General features: G+C 43.7%; 1 protein-coding gene across 1 annotated transcript in view; it reads right to left on the reverse strand.

Moving 5' to 3' along the window:
- Positions 1-5979: 5979 nt before the first annotated feature.
- The window catches only part of CHADL (chondroadherin like), a 79652-nt gene continuing 65471 nt past the window's right edge, over positions 5980-20160 (reverse strand). Inside the window, exons 4-5 of the mRNA XM_075832283.1 lie at positions 6766-6932; positions 5980-6483 (exon numbers count right to left, since the gene is read on the reverse strand). Of these exons, the coding sequence (XP_075688398.1) occupies positions 6303-6483; positions 6766-6932 (348 nt within the window). The 3' untranslated portion in view covers positions 5980-6302. The remainder of the gene's footprint in view (positions 6484-6765; positions 6933-20160) is intronic.

Genomic DNA, 20160 nt, shown 5'->3' on the forward strand with positions numbered 1-20160 from the left:
CTGGCCTAGAGTCTAAATAATATAGGGGTCTGATTAATTTCATTGGTCTGACTTAGGCTCTGACTTATATGCAAGGTCTGATATGGGGTCTAAATACTTTAGGGGGTTTGAACTGGGGTCTGAGTAATTTAAGGGTACTGAATAATTTAGGGGTCTAGTCTGTGGTCTGAATTTATTTTTGTTATTACAAAGGCTGGGGATGGCTTCAGAAGCGAAGGGCCAAAGATGTCTCTGCTGCAAACGCTGCATCATAACAGGGTGTATTCACTTGGTGCAGTTTTGCCGCGCAGCCGAAAACCGCACTGAAAACGTCGAGCGCTGCCATTGCTCTGGCTGGAGATTCTGCTCCTAGAGGGAACCCCTGATGTCACTGTCCACATATGGACAGTGACATCAGGGGTTCCTCCTGGAGTGGAATCCATTGCCAGAGCATTGCCGACTCTCTGGTCTGGGATTTCGGTCCCAGAGGGAACCCCTGATGTCACTGATAGATAGTGACGTCAAAGGCTACTTCTGTAGCAGAATCCCTGACTACAGTGTGGGCGGTACTCTAGCAGGGGATTCGCTTTTAGAAGGAGCCCCAATGGTGCTATCTACAGGGGGGGGGGTGGCACTATCTACAGGGGCACTGTGGAACTATATTGGTACTATATACAGGGGACACTGTGGCGCTATCTATGTGGGCACTGGCACTAGGGGCAGCTAAGGGTATTATACTGTATGGGGGCATTATACTGTACGGGGAGGCTAATGACACGTTCTGTATGGTGGCAGCTGAGGAGACATGCTGTATCGTAGCAGATAAGGGGACATTATACTGTATGGGGCAGCTATGGGAGCATGATACTGTATGGGGCAGCTATGGGGGCATTATGCTGTATGGGGGGAGCTATGGGTGCATTATGCTTTATGGTGGCAGCTATGGGCATTATACTGTATGGAGGAATCTGTTTGGGTGCATTATACTGTGTGGTAGCATCTGTGTTGGCATTATACTGTATGGGGGCATCTGTGTGGGATTTATACTGTATGAGAGGCGAGCAGCTATGGGGGCAGCTATATGGCAATATACTGTATGGGGGAATTTGTGTGGGCATTATACAGTATGGGGGCATATGTGTGGGCATTATACTGTATAGGGCATCTGTGTTGGCTTTATACTGTATGGGGCATCTGTGTTGGCTTTATACTGTATGTGGGCAGCTAGAGGGGATTATACTGTGTGGGGGCAGATATTTGTCATTATACTGTGTGGGAGGCACTATGGGGCATTATACTCTATGGGGGGCAACTATAGGGGCATTATACTGTGTGGGGGTCCTATGGGGGCATTATACTGAGTGGAGGCACTATGGGAGTATGATAATGTGTGGACTAAACTGGGTGTGTATGGGTGAGGTTAGAGGTGTGGCTTAAAAAGAAAAAAATTGCCACATGTCACATCTCTTTGCGATACTTGAAAGTTGGGAGGTATGACAGAATGCTCATTCCCAGTCATTGCCCTGTGTAAACAGGGCAATGATCAGCCGATATATGGGCAAACGCTAAATCATCGTCTGTTTGTATCGTTTATGTAGTCGAAAATATTATTGTTGTCGGCAGCACATCTCCCTGTGTAAACAGAGAGACGTGCTGCCGGCATGATAAAAATGTAGGAGGACAAGCGATTGTAATAATGAGCTGACTCGTTGATCGGCGCTCGTTTACACAGACCACGTCGGGCCATGTAAGAGGACCCTTAGTGGCAGCCCCTTCCCTTCTCTCAATGCTCTAGCCTTTGTGACTTTTTTAAATTAAGAATATTTGCAAAGTCACTTCACTTTTTGCAAAATTACACGTTGCCTTAATGTGTAGCTGAGAGAGCAGTGGTCAGGGTAGGACTTAGGAGCCCCTGGCCTGGCACCCATAACCTGTAACCACCACTTTTAGACATTGTATAGCACTGATATTAGACTACTTATGTATGGATTTTCTATTCGGTCACTGTATGGTGGTATTTACATAGGCATTGTCTGGTACTGCTACATAGACACTGTGCAGTATTTTTGCATTTTTGTGTATAGTTGAGGTGGCACTGTATGGCATTGCTATTCAACTATATGGAAGTGTTATTTGGCCAAAATATAGCACTTTTATTTGGGCATCATACTGCATATAACTTATATTGGTCACTGTATGACATGGTTATTTGACAGTACACCATTTGGGGGCTCCAAAAGAATGTACCCCACAGGGCATCATCCAAAGAAAGACTGGCCCTGGCAGCAGTCCTGCAGTATAGATAATGTACAATAATAGAAGCCCATCTTGTAATGGTCCTATTATTGGTGCCTAGGCTACAGAACCACCCCCTCTCCCAGCTACATCTCCAAGAGGCACTTTTAAAACTCTTACTGAAATTAGACCACCAGACACCTTAAACTACTCTTGACATAAAGGTACTATTAGAGAAATTATACATTGTCCCTGACCGGCATTACTCGCAAGGGTTGTTTTCCCTGCCTATCTACTCCAGTGTCTATGTAATATGTGGTATATTGGTGAAACCACGCTTGATGAGACTCAATCAACATAGGTACACTATCCACATCAAAAATCAAGATTTACCAGTATCTAAACACTTTGCCAACGACAAACACAACAAGTGGAAACTTTGGTTTAGGGTGATAAACCATGTCCAATCACTGAGACATGGGGGCAATAGGTCACAACTCCTTATGAGCAGTGGATCCACAGACTGGGGACACTTAAACCTAATGGTATGAATGTGGATTTTAAACTAAGCGGTCTTTCTTGAGATTCTAGTTGAAACTATGTTTGCCCTCGATATGTCCTTGCTGTGTGGCTTGCTCCCCTTCCCAATTATGGCATTTTGATTCTATATATATATATTTGTGATCTATTGTTACTTTTTACTAACAATAGTCTTTTTTTAACTTTTAGATCCACCTGATTGAAGTCACCACACTGTTTTTGCTCACCAGAGAACGTCTCTATCCTTTTTTCCTTTTTCTGTATGAAATCCCATATGTAATTATTTTTTTTAACATAAAAAATGTCGCTTGTGCAGTTGTACCTTTTGTAGACTTAAATAGGTCCCTGTAACTGGTCACTAGTTTCTGGGCGGAGTTCACATTACTTGTGGCTATGATGCGGTTTATGTGTGGTTTCTTTAGCAAGAAGTCAATGTCTAACTTAATTTCACTTACTATGTGACAGCTTTATTTACTCTAATACTGTCATATGCCTTAATTGCGCCCTCGGTTCAGGTACTGTTGCTCATAGGGGGTGTCGGTGTTTACTCACAGACAGTACCCGTACAACAGTACATCAGTCATGGAAACATGGGAACTCAGCACTCCAAGGTATTATGCTATAAGTGATATTTTATTTCACATATAGCGAAAGGTAGTAATCCAAAAATAGTTTTTTAACGTTTTGGTCTATACATTCGACCTTCTTCAGACACTACAAAATTAATATACAAAGAAATAAAAAAAATTAAGATCAAATCCACAAATTCCTATCCACAATTCTATTCAACCTGTCCACCCTCCCCCCAATGCAATTTTTTTTATCTATGGAACGTTTCCATGTTGTGGCATGTTTTTTGAATAGTTTGTTGGGATATATGAATGTTTCCTCGAAACTCGACATATAACAATTTGCATATGGGGGTGGGGGCACATGAGACCCCATCGCGTTGCCTTGAATGTGTAGGAAAAAGTAATCTTGGAAAAGAAAAAAGTTCTCTTTGAGAACCAGTTTTAGTAGGTCCATGTACTTGGCATCTAGTCCCGCCTTAGTGAGTATAGTGTGTACTGCTGCCATACCTTTGTTGTGTTCTATCGAGGTATATAGACTGGTAACGTCTAGAGTCAACAAAAATTCTGTGGGACACACTGTTAATACTATGCCAGTTGGAGTACATTGTGTGGACCAATTTAGAGTTATCTACTCTTTTTGTGTTTTTTGTTTAGTAGTACCATACTATTCATTTCAGTAATTACTGACACCATTTTGTAGGATATACAGCTCCATTTTTTTCTTAAATCTCAATGCTTTATTACTAGTAACCATTTCAATGTGTGCTCTGTACCAATGTCACATCACAGTTACTCTCTCCGTGTCTTCCTCTCCCATTTTGTACTATGTATTCTTCAAAATGATCCATACATTGTAAAACAGATCTAGCTATAGATAAACTTCTGTATACCAGTATGTGAACTTCGGTTTAGCTCCACCTAAGCCTAGGGGAGATTAATATTGATTGTATATATTTGTGGATTTGATCTTACTTTTTTTTATTTCTGTGTATATTAATTTTGTAGTATCTGAAGAAGGTCGAATGTATAGACCGAAACGTTAAAAACCCATTTTTGGATTACTTTTTCGCTATATGTGAAATAAAATATCACTTATTGCATAATACATTGGAGTGCTGAGTTCCCATTTTTTGTACGTTGGCGTGAAAGCCTACTCACGCACACCCTTGAAACACGGAGTGTTGCCGGATCAAGAAAATACCAGTGATGAAAACAGTCTCCCCAATTGGGTGATCGTTAGCTACGCAAAGGACCTATTAAAATACTCCTTCATGGACTCTAAGGGTAAGGCCACACGGAGCGGCCCTGACACGGTCGCAAAACGGCCAAAACCCGCGCCGGCACCATGTTCGGTGCAGCTGTCAAATAGCCTGTTAGTGGCCGCACGATAATGCGGATAAACCGTCCCTTTATCTGCAAAATTTTGCGGACATAAATTAATACACTCTTTATGGCCGCACGATTTTGCAAGTTACAACATGTTACCCCCTATTAATTCTCTATGGCAGCGCCGGAAAAAGCCGAACACTGCACTCAGCTATCTCGGGTGCTACCATAGAGAATGAATGGAGCGGCAGTGCGCATGAGCATGTAACCGGAATACCCCTTAACAAGGTATTTAACAGCCGCGCCTACATAGTGCCAGCGTGGTTGTTGGCCGCGTTGCGACCGTGTCACGGCCACTCCGTGTGGCCTTACCCTAAGTTGGATACAGTTTCCAAATAGAAAATGTGGTTTATTGTTCCATGTCGAAAGCAAGCTATGTTTCAGTCCACTCACAGAACTTTTCTCAAGCACATTGCGACGTCTGCGCATGCGCGGTGATGACAACTATAATCCTATATTCTGTATGTACTGTCTTTCGATAGTAGCGTTACACACGCATACGCGGATGCTATGTCTTTTCTGTGCATTTGCGATTTTTCTATTAGGGTTTCCTTGTGCATTCCACTTATGCACTTTCGGCACTTTCATTATAAGTAATTTGAATATATGATTGGCCTCTGCCCTCCCCTCTTCATTATCAATTATCGATATATTTAATATATTAGCTGTTTATTTAGAAATTTTACTTGCATTTTTTAGAGATATTGTGTTTGTTTATTGATTATGTTACACTGTCTAATATGGGTACACTGATTTATATAGATATGTGTTTTTTATATATGTCTATTATCACTAATTATATATCTAATGCATTATTTATTGTATACTTTATGTACTTCCTATATATACTTGGCACTGTGCACTTTTTATTTGCTTGAGAAAGGTTCAGATGTGAACCGAAACGTCACTCACTCTGTGGTTGAATAAACCAACATCTCCCTATCAATATTGAAGTCCTGGTTCTGTTAGTTGCTCTACATTGCCGCTATTCATACCAAGGAGTTGATTCATCCCTTCAGTGGTAACTTGCACATGGCCTGATTTACAGCTTGTTAGAGCATGTGTGTGTGTGTGTGTGTATATATATATATATATATATATATATATATATATATATATATATATATGTATATATATATATATATATATATATATATATATATATATATATATATATATATATACACATATATATACACACACAGACTTGATTGACTTATAGCACTAAATATTGCCTCCATTGAGGGGACAATATGAAGTCATTTGAATGGTTTCACCAAAATTCACATTTAAAATGCACAGCCAGGTAAGTATTATGTCCATTCCAAATTTGTATCTTTGGCGTAAAATGGTTCAGATGGAATTGATGACTACAACATTATACAAAAACCCAAAAGAGATGGTGGGCACCTTGCTGTTACATGGGCTGATGCTATGCAATTGAATCCAGCTATTAAGTACATATTATTACAACATAACAATGCAGAAAAAGTTACAGTGTTCATTTACATGTGGATGGGGTGGATTATGATATAAAGAAGAAAAAAACGTCTGCATTCTTTTTTCAAAATGTCCACAAAATATGCTTTCCTACTTCCTGGGTTTGTTCTTCTTACTGGTGGGGATGGCAGATATTTTTCTCTTATTTCTGTCCTTATTACCCTCCCACCCAGGACAGGAAGAGAATTTAGCCTTTCTGACCTTATGGTCTCTTAGGTTTTTGGGAGTTGCACAGGTGGCCCCCACCTTTAGATTCAAGCTGTTGATCCATCTGTAAGATAAATATAAAATTATCTACGAAATAAAATTATTCACCTAGTCTAATGCAGCAAACAAGAAATGATGTTGCTGCAGAGACCTGATACTTGAATAGTGAAGGCTCCTGACTATGAGACAAATTATACCACTAAACTCACTGGGGCAGATTTACAATTAAAAATGCGCCAGAATTCTGACACACATGCAATGTGCCACATTTATTATTTATAAGATATGATTTAGCAATTGGAATGGTTCAGTGATGGTTTTGTCAGGTATACACATGGAAACTTACCTGTGAACATGGAGCAGTTGGCAGTCACAGTTAAATGGATTGTTAGCCAAGTTAATTACTTCAAGTCCATTGAAGTTTTTCATGTTAGGAAGCTTCTGCAGATTGTTGTTTTCCAGATAAAGACTCTTAATATTTTTTCCAAGGCCTATAAATGCACCACTGGAAATCTAAACAGACCAGATCATGATTGTCAGATTCAATAATTTAATTATCAATATGATTCATTTCACAATTTAAGGCATATGTCCATCAAGTTAAAGCAAGAAATGCGAGAAAGGGAAGGAAGAAACTATAGAACTTTGTTTTACCCCTATTGATCAAGAGGAAGGTTTAAAATTAAAAATAAAATAAGTAAATATAAAAATTGAACTGCTGAAATTCACTTTTGAGCTTGCTGGACTAAATGGCTTGTGTAATAAGTGGTGTTATTAAACCGGAGTGTAAAATAGGAGTTAAAGTCCCTGTAAGTTCTCTTCTTTTCTTTCACTAATTAAAATGTTCGCTGTTCTTTGTAACTGGGATAATGAATAGCAAGATTAGAGGTTTTCTTTTGTGCACAGTTTGCCATATGTACGTACAACAGGAGCAGGAGTTTCAGGGAGAATACCTCTGAGGCAGATGTGAGCATGTTGTTCATCTGGAAGCTCGCATTAGAGATCTGGAGGAGCAAAATGCAACACTGTATGGCGATAGACAATATTAAGCGGAACATGCTGCTCACTGAGCAAGCAGTTAGTGGGGTAGATCTGGAGGGTGAAGACATGGGTCAGCAGGACCAAGCAAGTAGCTGGGTTAATGTAGTTAGGGGGCAGTAGAAAATGGTCCAAGAAAAGGAAGACCAATCCCGTTTCTGTTATTCCAAGCAAAATTGTCAATTTGGGTGATGAGGGGTCAGTCTTAGAAATGGCAGCCCTAGTGTATACTGATCTTCCTAACAGCCGGGAGAACAGCCCAGCTAGTAGTCGGTGGGATGGTAATGCAGGTAGGGCAAGACAATTAGTAGTTGTAAGGGATTTCATTATCAGGAAGACGGATAGAATAATTTATCGCCAAGACCACCTCACCGAGTGGTTTGCTGTCTCCCTGGTGCCAGGGTTTGGCATGTGGTGGAATGGGTGGAAAAATTACTGGGAGGGACTGGTGTTGATCCAGCTGTCGTGGTCCATGTGGGAACCAACGACAGAATACATGGTAGGTGGAGGAGCCTTAAGAATAAATTTAAAGAACTAGGCTACAAGCTGCAGGGAAGGACCTTGAAGGTAGTATTCTCTGGAATACTGCCTGTGCCATCACAGGAAAGACAGTGGGAGTTTAGGGAGTTAAATGCCTGGCTTAAGTCTTGGTGTAGAGGAGAATGCTTTGGGTTCCTAGAGCACTGGGCTAATTTTTCATTGGGGTACAAACTGCATTCTGCAGATGATTTGCACCTAAATGGGAGGGGTCCGCTGTGCTGGGGGAGAGAATTCTAGCTGGGGTGGTGGGGTATTTAAACTAGGGCTGAGGAGGGAGGTCAATGTAGAAAATGAAGGGTAGTTATGTTAGAGACGGGTCAGACTATATTGGTGGGGAGAAAGAGACTGTGGGGGGAGGATTAGGCAACAGGATAAGGAGATCCTTTTGTTATAAAACAACATAGAAGGTAAAAATGCCCAAATAATGTCAAATAATAAAATTTCTGATCCCATGAAGAGTATAGCCATGTTTCAGCAACACCAACTATATATAAATGTTCCTCCAGTACCAAGGCCTCAAGCTCCCCCATTTTGCTTGCTAGAGTTCTGGCATTTGTGAACATACACTTTAACTTGCCTTCCAATTTTTCACAATCAGTATCAGAATTGTGATTATTTGAAATTGTTGGCATATTGGTCTTCAATTTTGTTTTGTAACACATGGATCTCCTTATCCTGTTACCTAATCCTCCCCACAGTCTATTTCTCCCCCACCAATATAGTCTGACCCCTCTCTAACCTAACTACCCCTTTATTTTCTACATTGACCTCCCTCCTCAGCCCTAGTATAAGTATTCCGCCACCACTGCTAGAATTCTTTCCCCCAGCACAGTGGACTCACTTCCATTCAAGTGTAAATCATTTGCAGAATACAGTTCGTACTCCAATGAAAAGTCAGCCCAGCGCTCTGGGAACTGAAAGTCTTCTCCCTTACATCAAGACTTAAGCCGTGCATTTAACTCCCTGAGCTCCCGCTGTCTTTCTTGCGATGCGCATGGCACAGGCAGTATTTCAGAGAACACAGCCTTGGAGGTCCTTCCCTTCAGCTTGTAGCCTAGTTCTTTAAAATTATTCTTAAGGCTCCTCCTCCTACCATGTATTCTGTTGTTAGTTCCCACAGGGACTACGACAGATGGATCATCACCAGCCACTCCCAGTAATTTATCCACTCGTTCCACCACATGCCAAATCCTGCCACCAGGGAGACAGCAAATCATTTGGTTGAGGCAGTTTTAGCGACAAACAATTCGGTCTTCCTGATTATAGAATCCCCTACAACTACTAATTGTCTTGCCCTACCTGCAGTTCCATCCCGCCGACTACTAGCTGGAAAGTTCTCCCAGCTGTTAGGGAGATCAGTATCCACTAGGGCTGCCATTTTTTGGACTGATGCCCTCGCATCATCACCCAACTTGGCAATTTTGCTCGCAATAACAGAAACCGGAGTGGCCTTGCTTTAGTGGGGCTCTTTCTACTGCCCCTAACTAGATTAATTCCTACTTGCCTGGTCCTGCTGACCCATATCTTCACCCTCCAGATCGAACTGACTAACTGCTTGCTCAGTGAGCAGCGTGCTCCACTCAAAATTGTCACTGTGCAGGTTATATAAGGTATGTTACAGATGTGGCAATACCAATTATGTGTAGCTTTTTAATTTTTTTTCCCCAATAAAGCATTTTGTAAGGGGAAAAGTGAGTTTTTAATTTTTTTTACTTGGGATTTTCTCATTTCTTTATTATTAACTTTATGAAACCTTTTTTACTTTTTTAGTTCCACTAATTAACTTTACTATGCAATAGTTGACAGGCATAATACACTGCAATACAGAGGTATCACTGTGTATTATAAAAGCAATCAGTGTAAAACTAACAGGCACTCTGTTAGGCCCTGCCTTTGGCAGGGCTTAATAGGCATACACTGAAAGCAGGGCTGGGGGGCCTTTGTAAGGTCCCTGGCTGCCATGGAAACCATCAGCAACCTGCGAATGCATTTCAGGGGTGCCGATGGGGGACAGAGGGAGCCCCTTCCCTCTGAAACCACTTAGATTCTGCGGTCGCTATTGAACATGGCATCTAAGGGGTTAAACTGGCAGGATCTAAGTGAACGTCCATCCTTCCCGTTAGAGCAGGAGCCTGGCTGTCTTTAGACAGCTCGAGACCCGTTCTAGCTGGCACAGGACACCTGTACTGGGCTTATGACACAGTGCCGCCAATTCACTGCAATGTTGCCTAAGTACCTGTTATGCATGCGGTCGCTTACCCTAAGCATTCCCCTTTTACCGGCAGCTGCGACCGCTGCACTGTGTATCTTCGCCGGCTTCTCCCTTCCTAGGGACACCAGTGTGCTCTGCTCTCTGCCTCTTCCGCCAGACTGTGACTGTAGGGCACACGCATGCTAGTGCCTGTTCTTAAAGGTCCAGTGCGCACACGAGTAAAAGTTTCCCCAGCCTATCCCTGGGTACTCTGGACTATTTAAGGAACTCTGCCTACTAACCCAGTGCCTGAGCAATGTTGTTTCTAACCCAGTGTTAGTCCCCGAAGGTTATGTATCCGGTTTTCTGTATCCTGTGTCCGTGACTTGTTCTGCATCTCGAGTCCAGTGTCCTTGACCAGTCCTGCATCCCAAGTCTAGTGTCCGTGACCAGTTCTACATCCTCACTCCAGTGTCCGTGACTAGCCTGCTTCCAGTAATCTGGCACCAGCCTGCTTCCAGTAATCCGGCACCAGCCTGCTTCCAGTAATCCGGCACCAACCTGCTTCCAGTAATCTGGCACCAGCCTGCTTCCAGTAATCTGGCACCAGCCTGCTTCCAGTAATCCAACATCAGCCTGCTTCCAGTAATCCAACATCAGCCTGCTTCCAGTAATCCATCAACAGCCTGCTTCCAGTAATCCGGCACCAGCCTGCTTCCAGTAATCAGACACCTGTCTGGCCAGCAGCCACTCCGTTCTGACGGAGTAGCCCAGTTGTTCCACAACCCCATTGGATGTTACAGCTTGCTCAGGCCGTGGACACTGCTGGCAAACTCAAGACGACGATTCAAGTTATGCAAGATGATATGCAAGACCTCCGATTACGCCAGGATCAGCTACTGCAGGCGGTTAATACCATAGACAGTCACCTGGACATCGCTTTGGTTCCTACTCTGGAAGCTCCACAAGCTGTAGCTCCATCTACTCCTCAGCCAGCCATAGTTCCAGTCAGCTCCGGAGCCAGAATTCAATTGCCACTTCTACTCCGCTATGATAGGGACTCCAAAACCCGTCGAGGCTTCCTCAATCAGTGTAAGATCCACTTTAAATTGCATTCTCATCTGTTTCCATCAAACCAGATGAAAAAAGCCTTCATCGTCTCCCTGTTGTCTAGCAGGGCCTTGGCTTGGGTGCATCACCTCTGGGAATGTGAAGGACCGGAGTCCACTATTCTGCAACTCTTCCTGTACACCTTTCGTACCGTCTTTGAGGAACCAGAGAATCCATTCTCTCTCTACTTCAGGCAAGTTCGACTGCGGGAGAATATGCCATCCAATTTCATACTCTCGTAGCAGAGCTTGCCTGAAATGATGAGGCTCTGGTGGCGACCTTCTGGCAAGAATTAGCCAGTAGGCTCAAAGATAAGATGGCAGGTCGTGATCTCCCCTCTTCTCTGGATGACCTGATTCTGCTGGCCACTCGCATAGACCTGAGGTTCTGGGAACGCTCCCAAGAAGCCCTCCAGGAGAGAAAGTTCTCTAGACTGGAGCCTAAGTTTCAAAGACCCCTGATGCCTCTTTCCACTACTGCTTCTAAAGAGCCTATGCAGGTTGACCTGGTCAGAATATCAGACCAGGAGCGGCAGCACAGACGCGTTGCTTGTGTATGTACTGTGGGAGAAAGGGTCACTTTGTGCGTCAGTGTCCTCAGAAGCCGGGAGACTCCAGCACCTAGGGTTGATAGGATAGACTACCCTAGGTCAACCCATGTCTTCTGTAAAATCCTCTCCTAAACTCTCAATCACAGTCCCTATACTCGTTGGTGAAGCCTCACATTTCATCTCGGCCTATCTGGACTATGGAGAGGCTGGGAACTTCATACACCAGGCCTTAGTAAACCGTCTCCACTTGCCCACGACTCCTCTAAAGAAACATATAGCCGTGGCATCTATGAATGGTCATCTGTTGCCAGACCCAATAACTGAACCATTGAAGTTAGAAGTGGCTGCTCTACACTCCAATTCTGTTTGGACTAACCTGGCTTTGCAAGCATATTCCAGTGCTTGATTTGAATTCTGAAGAAATTCTTCAGTGGGGACCTTGCTGTCACTTCAACTGTTTGCCTCTGGTATGTACTACCCGACCTCCAATACCTCAGATGCTACCTGGTCTACCTCCGCAATATGCTTGCTATGCAGACGTGTTCAGCAAGAAGGAGGCTGAAACCCTGCCTCTGCATCGTCCTTATGACTTTCCAGTCGAGTTACTTCCTGGGACTCCACCTCCTCATGGACAGGAATATACTCTTTCTCTGCTTGAGAACCATGCCATGTTGGCATATGTCAAGGGGAACCTCGAAAGCCAGATTTTTATTTGTAGGGAAAAAAGATGGATCCCTCTGGTCCTGCATAAACTATCGTGGTCTGAATAAGATCACTGTCAAAAACAAGTACCCCTTCTGCTGATCTCTGAGCTTTTCGAAGGTATATGTGGAGCCAAGATTTTCACTAAGCTGGATCTCCGTGGGGCTTATAACGTGATCCGTATCCGGGAGAATGACAAGTGGAAAACCGCATTCAACGCCTGAGACAGTTACTATGAATAACTTGTGATGCCCTTCGGTTTGTGTAACGCTCCAGTTGTGTTCCATGAATTTGTGAACGATATATTCTGGGATCTGTTTTATGTCTGTGTGTTGGTTTATCTAGACGACATCTTGATCTACTTACCTGATCTGACGACACACCGGAACCATGTTCGCCAAGTCCTATAAAGGTAAAGGGGGAACAACCACGCTAAATTGAAGAATTGCATCTTTGAAAAAACATACTTGCCCTTCCTGGGCTATATGCTCTCTTATCATGGACTCCAGATGGATCCGCAAAAAGTAAAGTTCGCTCTAGATTGGCACCGTCCGCAAGGTGCTGTACAGAGGTTTCTGGGTTTTGCGAACTTCTACAGTCAATTTAGCCCTAATTTTTCTTCACTTACTGCTCCCATCTCTGCCCTCACCAAAAAGGGAGCAAATGCAAAGGATTGGCCCCGTGAAGCTGAATCTGCATTCTCAGAGTTTAGAAGGTCCTTCGCTTCTGCCTCCGTTCTGCACCATCCAGACATCTCCTGTCAGTTCTTGTTGGAGGTTGACGCCTCTTCCATTGGTGCTGGAGCACTCCTCTTCCAAAGAAACTCTAAGCGAAAAGCTGTCTCCTGTGGCTTTTTCTCTAAACTCTCCTCGGCAGTGGAGAGGGACTATTCTATTGGAGATCGTGAGCTCCTAGCCATCAAGTTGGCCTTAGAAGAGTGGAGACATCTGTTGGAGGTTTTGGCACACCCAGTTGTCCTTTACACAGACCACAAGAACCTTACCTACTTACAGTCAGCACAATGTTTAAATCCACGTCAAGCCAAATGATCGCTTTTCTTTGCCAGGTTTAATTTTCAACTTCATTTTCGACCCGTGGACAAAAATGTCAAAGAAGACAGTCTATCCAGCTCGTTTGAGACAACCAACCATGAAGAAGATCTACAGTACATAATTGACCCCTCACACATTATATCTGTTACTCCTCTGCAGATCAAAGACATTCCTCCTGGGAAAAACCTACATCATTCCTGCAAACAGGAGGAAAATTCTCTCCTGAGGTCAAAGTTGGCACGCCATTCTGGCATTTGAAAAACCCTGGATTTCATCACCTGCCACTATTGGTGGCCTACGCTATCCAAGGATGTCCAGGACCTTTATCTCCACCTATACCAAGTGCGCCCAAAACAAAGCTGCTCATTCCAAGCCGCTTCCGGTTCCTGACAGCATATTGCCATGGATTCTATTACAGATCTTCCTCCCCCTGCTGGATGCTTCACTGTCTGAGTAGTTCTAGATCATTTCTCCAAGATTGCACATTTCATTCCTCTGTCTGGTCTTCCCTCAGTCCGTTGCCTGACAAAGCTTTTTATTCAGCATGCCTTTCGTCTGCACGGATTGCCTCCCCACATTCTCTGATCGTGGCATCCAGTTCACATCCAATTTCTGGAGAGCTCTGTGTAAACTTCTGGACATAAAACTGGACTTCTCTTCTGCATACCACCCATAATCAAATGGCCAAGTTGAACGATTTAATCAAGTGCTCGAAAACTATCTCTGCCATTTAGTTTTAGCTCCTTCCGTAGGTCGAATTAGCATATAATAATGATACAATTGAATCCACTGACACTTCTCCGTTTTTCATAGTTTACAGCCAACATCCTTGTGTGCCTCTCCCCATGCCTGCTACCTCCAAAGTTCCCGCAGCCAATATTTTCTATGGAAGCTCTCTCCAGATCTGGTATCAAACCAAGTCAGCGATCTTGTAGGCGGTGGCGCGGATGTTGAAATACACTGATAGGAATAGAAGGCCACCGCCTCCAATTTCCCCCAGAGCTAAAGTCTGGTTGTCCTCTAAGAATATCCACTTAAAGGTTCCTTCCTACAAATTTGTCCCTAGATTTCTCGGACCCTTTGAAGTTTTACAAAAGATCAATCCTGTGTCCTACAAACTACGTCTCCCTCCTACTCTCAAATTCTGAACTCCTTTCATGAATCCCTCCTGAGACATGTAGTTCTCAACCGGTACAGCAAGTCCTCTAACTCTGCAACTGCTCCCAGCGGTTCTTCAGATGTCTTTGAGGTCAAGGAGATTCTGGACTACAAGAAAGTAGGAGGGAAGACCTTTTATCTAGTGGATTAGAAGTGTTTTGGTCCTGAGCAGAGGTCTTGGGAGCCTGAAGAGAATATTGACGCGCCAGCTCTCATCAAGAAGTTCCTTCTATTCTCTGGACCTAAGAGGAGGGGGCGTAAGGGGGGTACTGTTATGTCCGCAATCGCTGACCGCTGGCATTCCGCCAGCGCAGGACTGTGCATGCCGGTGTCTCCCTTCCCAGGGACGCCGCTATGCCCTGCTCTCTGCCTTCTTCTCCCCGGACTGCGCACTAGTGCTTAAGGGCCAGCGCGCACCAGTAAAAGTGTCCTCAGCCTATCCCTGGATACCCTGGACTATTTAAGGAACTCTGCCCACTAACCCAGTGCCTGAACAGTGTGGTTTCTAACCTAGTGTTAGTCTGTGAAGGTTCTGTATCCTGTGTCTGTGACTAGTTCTGTATCCTGAGTCCAGTGTCCATGACCAGCCCTGCACCCTGAGTCCAGTGTCCATGACCAGCCCTGCACCCTGAGTCCAATGTCCATGACCAGCCCTGCACCCTGAGTCCATTGTCCATGACCAGCCTGCTTCCAGTAATCCGGCACCAGCCTGCTTCCAGTAATCCGGCACCAGCCTGCTATCAGTAATCCGGCACCAGACTGCTTCCAGTAATCCGGCACCAGACTGCTTCCAGTAATCCGGCACCAGACTGCTTCCAGTAATCCTGCACCAGTCTGCTTCCATTAATCTGGCACCAGCCTACTTCCAGTAATCCACTACCTGCTATCTGACTGTATCCAGCTGCCACCAATTTACCATCTGCTAGTGACTGTCTTACACCTGTCTGGCATGGAGCTACTCTGTTACGACTGAGTAGTCCAGTGGTTCCACAACCACATTGGATGTTACAGTACCCTTAATGACCGTCATTAAAAAGTGTATGGGCGGACATTAAGGGTGTTTAATCTTCCCTGACCAATCCCCATATCACCCTGGACCCTGCCCTTCCACTCCTTGCCAGGTGTTGTTGTTGTCTACGCATGTTCATATTGCAGTTGTTTCTACCCATATTCATATTGCAGTTGTTTAGTTGTTTCCTGCTCCCAGTGGTCCCGTATCCTGCTTCCTGTATTCTGTATCCTATTGCTGTGTCTGTTTCCTGAGCCTAGCATTTAGTTGGAGTGGTGTGTATCGTCTGCCACATCTGCTGTCATCAGCCACGACTGGTTTCATCAACCACGTCTGGTGTCATCCGCCAAGTCTGGTGTCATCTGCCATGTCTGGTGTCATTCGCCACGTCTAGTGTCATTCGTGCCAAAGCCCCTGCTACTGCCTGGATTCTTACAGGTACTCTTGTGCTAAAGACTTTGCAAAGACTATATATAGACTGTTGTTTGGCCAGCTGCCTCTCCACTATGGCGGAGTGGCCTAGTGGGTCCACATACCCCCGAGATCATGACAGAAAGAAAGAAAGAAAGAAAGAAAGAAAGAAAAGACACAAGGAGAAGGAAAGAAAGACATACAAGGAGAGAGAAAGAAATACAAGGAGAAAGAAAGATATACTAGGAGAAAGACAGACATACAAGGAGAAAGAAAGGCATACAAGGAAAAAAGACATACTAGGAGAAAGAAAGACAGACATACAAGGAGAAAAAAAAAGAAAGAAATACATACAAGGAAAAAAGAAAGAAAGAACGAAAGACATTCAAGGAGTGATGGCTGGTCAATTTTCCTATATTCTCCATATTAAATTACATTATGAATTATAAAGCAGGATGCCGGATTATGCAGAGATGTAATTTCTATTCCATCTGCAATGACCTCCCCCCCCCCCCCCATTTCTGCTGAGTTTGTAAGAAATATATACATGGGAGTGTATATGACAAGTGTGATAAATGTGTATGTAGTGTGGTATTGAATACGTCCGTGAGAAGAAATACATTTCAAATTGTGAAAACTGTATGGCTCAACCCCCAACCCAGAAGTAATATCCACTATATAATAAGAGACCTATACTCAGCGCAAGGAGGAGCAATTGTGTCTATATTGAATTTGCATGCTGTACCATTACCCAGTGCAATAGGGAGAACTTTGAATGTTGTATTGAGTAACCATTTATACCCTCCTAGCACACTGTCAGCTTGTAATATTGTGTGTACGGGTCCTTAAAAACCGTCAGTTGTATGCATTGTCAGACTAGCATAAGGTAGGAATCAGTACAGACTGATTTTTAGCACGCATTTGATAATCCGGCATATAGACTTTGTTGTAGCATAACAACCAAGTAAGTCTCTAGTGGTATAACATCAGACTTTCCGGACTGAATACCTTTGTAAAATAACAACCTGTGTTCAATGAACGACCCTGACACATACCCAAAGTGCCACCTGTGACGTAGTAGTATAACTACCTACACAAAATTACAGCGAAGGAGATTGGTATTGGCTCACAGCCAGGGCCCCTAAAGAAATTATCACCAAAATACATAGCAGACACCTAGACTACAACCCACAGGGTGAGTGGTTGAGCGGGGAGGATGAGATATATGTGATCAAATATAATATGCTTGTAAAACCATTGTCAAGTGCAAGAGGAAAGAATTTGGGATATATGCTACATCACAGGCAGTATGAATCAAAACTACACCCCGGCAGCAAGTGTTTTACATAACAGAAAAAGATGAGGGGTTTGTAGACATTTGAAATGAATGTGACCAACTCCTGCTTGAGTCAATGGAGGATCATGAATATTGATTGTGTTGAAGATTTGCTCTTGTAATTTTTGGATTGGCAGCATTTTGTCTGTTCTTGATGTTGAGAGATCAGAGAAAAGGATACCCCACTGCTAGAATTGTCGGAAGGAACAACTTTGATATCGTATTGGTAAGACATTCTGTCTGAAACTAGTAAGAAGGGGAGTCTGAGATATCTGTCGACAGGCAATGCCGGTCTGTCTGGAGCTAGGGAATTTTCTGGAGATTACCCTACGCTCTCCGGCCATGCGGTCAGGAGATAGTATGACAAAAATGCGGGATAGCATTGGGCCATAGGTCCCGGCCATCACTATAGTAGAAGAGCAAAAGGAGCTGAGGCTGCGAAGGATTGTAAAAGAATGTTTAAAATGATGGGAGTTGGGTCTTGTAGAACATTGGAAGAACGTGAATGGAAAAGGTTTATAACAAATTGTGATGGATGGTTGAAAGACAATAACATGATGGTAAAAGCACAAATGTGATATAAGGTAGAACAGAGAGTGAGTAACACGGAACATAAGAGTATGGGAGCAAATCATGGAATGATGTATGATTTATATGACTCCCTCAGTGAAAGGCCCTTCACGAGTGTGTTACCTTCTTTAAATGGCCAAAGTCCCACAGCGAAGACTGCGCCAGACCCTTATCTTGAAAATAGCAAAAAGGGCGGCTGCAGGACATGCTCGCATTATGGGCAGCAGAACCCCCTCACTGTAGGATATTGTTTCAGTTGTGGTATACAGAGCCCCACTTGATTGTTTCCGTTAGTATCAAGTATCCATACTCACAGAAGACCAATGGCAGTAGATGTAGACGGGCAAACAATACCTGGGACAGTAGGGGAAATCCAGACACATGAAGCCACTATCTATCACCCCTGGAGCCTGGCCGAGTTCCTAGCTGTATGTGAAACACTCCCAGACCCTCAAAAAACACCCAGCGCTTTCCATAGAAGGCTGCAAGTAGTACCTAGCTTACCGTGCTACATGGTCAGATATGGAGAGCCTAGTAGAAAAAAGGGGGGTTCTCAAGAACCAAATACATGCTACATGCTGCTATTACAAATTCTATACCAGCAAATAAAACCAATGAGCAATCCGGACTAGAATACCTAAATGCTATAGGGCCCTGGGTAAATACTACTCAACAAGATCGAACTGATAGTTTTATGTAATTTGTCCAAGATGTCAAACAGTCTGTCCCTGATTATGCCACAACCTTACAGCAACAGTGGTTAGATCAGAGGGTATGAAGAAGGCGATGCAAAAGACTTAGGCCTACTAAAAATAACTTTTATGCCTGGCCTGAAACCAGCAATACAAGAAGCTGTTAAAAGATCCCGTCTGACTGGCATACATGTCGATTTAATGACTTAGTAAGCATTGCAAAAGGGGTAGAGTTAGATCTAGCTCCTAAAAGAACCCGGCTTGCATCGATGCAACAAAAGGGGGACAATAGAGGAAGAGGTATGGAAGAGAGAGATACTTTGAAAACCCAAAGTAGGGATCTTAGCCAGGTTACATGCTGGAATTGTGATGAGAAGGGTCATTATTCAGCCCGATGTCCCTCCCGTATAGTTAAGCCTCCCAATTCTTATATTGCTGCATAGGAAACTGGCAACCCTAAGGTCTCCCTCTGCCCAGTGATCCCTCCGACAGGTCCATCATTCATGGTACCTGTAACTTTACCCACAGGGGAAAATACCTATTTTCCAGTAGACACAGGGGCAGCCAGAACTGTATTACAAACCAAATATGTGCCGGCAGAGTTATTATCACCAGACTATATAGATTGTGAAGGGGTCGCGAGAACATCATTTCAGTTACAGCTAACAAAACCAACGTGACTGAATATTCATGACACACAATCAATTGTCTTCTGTGTGTTAGTGTCACGCCACACTCCCTGCAATTTACTAGGGAAAGATGTACTTAGTGCCCTGGGAGCAGAATTGGATTTTTCTTCTGGCACCCCCACATTAACCTCTGCCATTCCAGAGTCCCTGCTATGCACACTCCTTAGCATGGCAAATAGGCCAGACACTGAAAAAGATCCAAGTACACCTCCCCTTTGGTTGGCAGACATCCAAGAAAAACTATGGGCACAAGATAAGATGGATGTAAGAACATTAAATGTGCCCCCTGTGCAAGAAAATCTGAAACCAGACATACAGAATCACCCTGTCTGTATAAAACAGTATCCCCTGAGACGCTGCTATAGAAAAGGATATAACCTCCTTACTGGAAAACAACCTTATAGTACCCATAATCTCGCCTTTCAACACTCCCCTCTACCCAGTAAAGAAAAAGACACGGCCCGGTTAACCTGTACAGTTCCGGATGGTACATGACCTACGGGCTGTAAATGATATTAGAATAATTAATACACCACAAGTACCCAACACATATACCTTGCTCAACCAGTTCCCCAACACTGCAGTCTATTTCTCAGTTGTGGATTTAGCCAATGCTTTCTTTTCCATTTTTCCATCCCGCTGGCCAAAGAGTGCCAGCAATATTTTGCATTTACACATAGGGGAAGACAGTAT

Source organism: Rhinoderma darwinii, chromosome 7 (genome assembly GCF_050947455.1).
Source record: "Rhinoderma darwinii isolate aRhiDar2 chromosome 7, aRhiDar2.hap1, whole genome shotgun sequence".
NCBI lineage: Eukaryota > Metazoa > Chordata > Amphibia > Anura > Rhinodermatidae > Rhinoderma > Rhinoderma darwinii.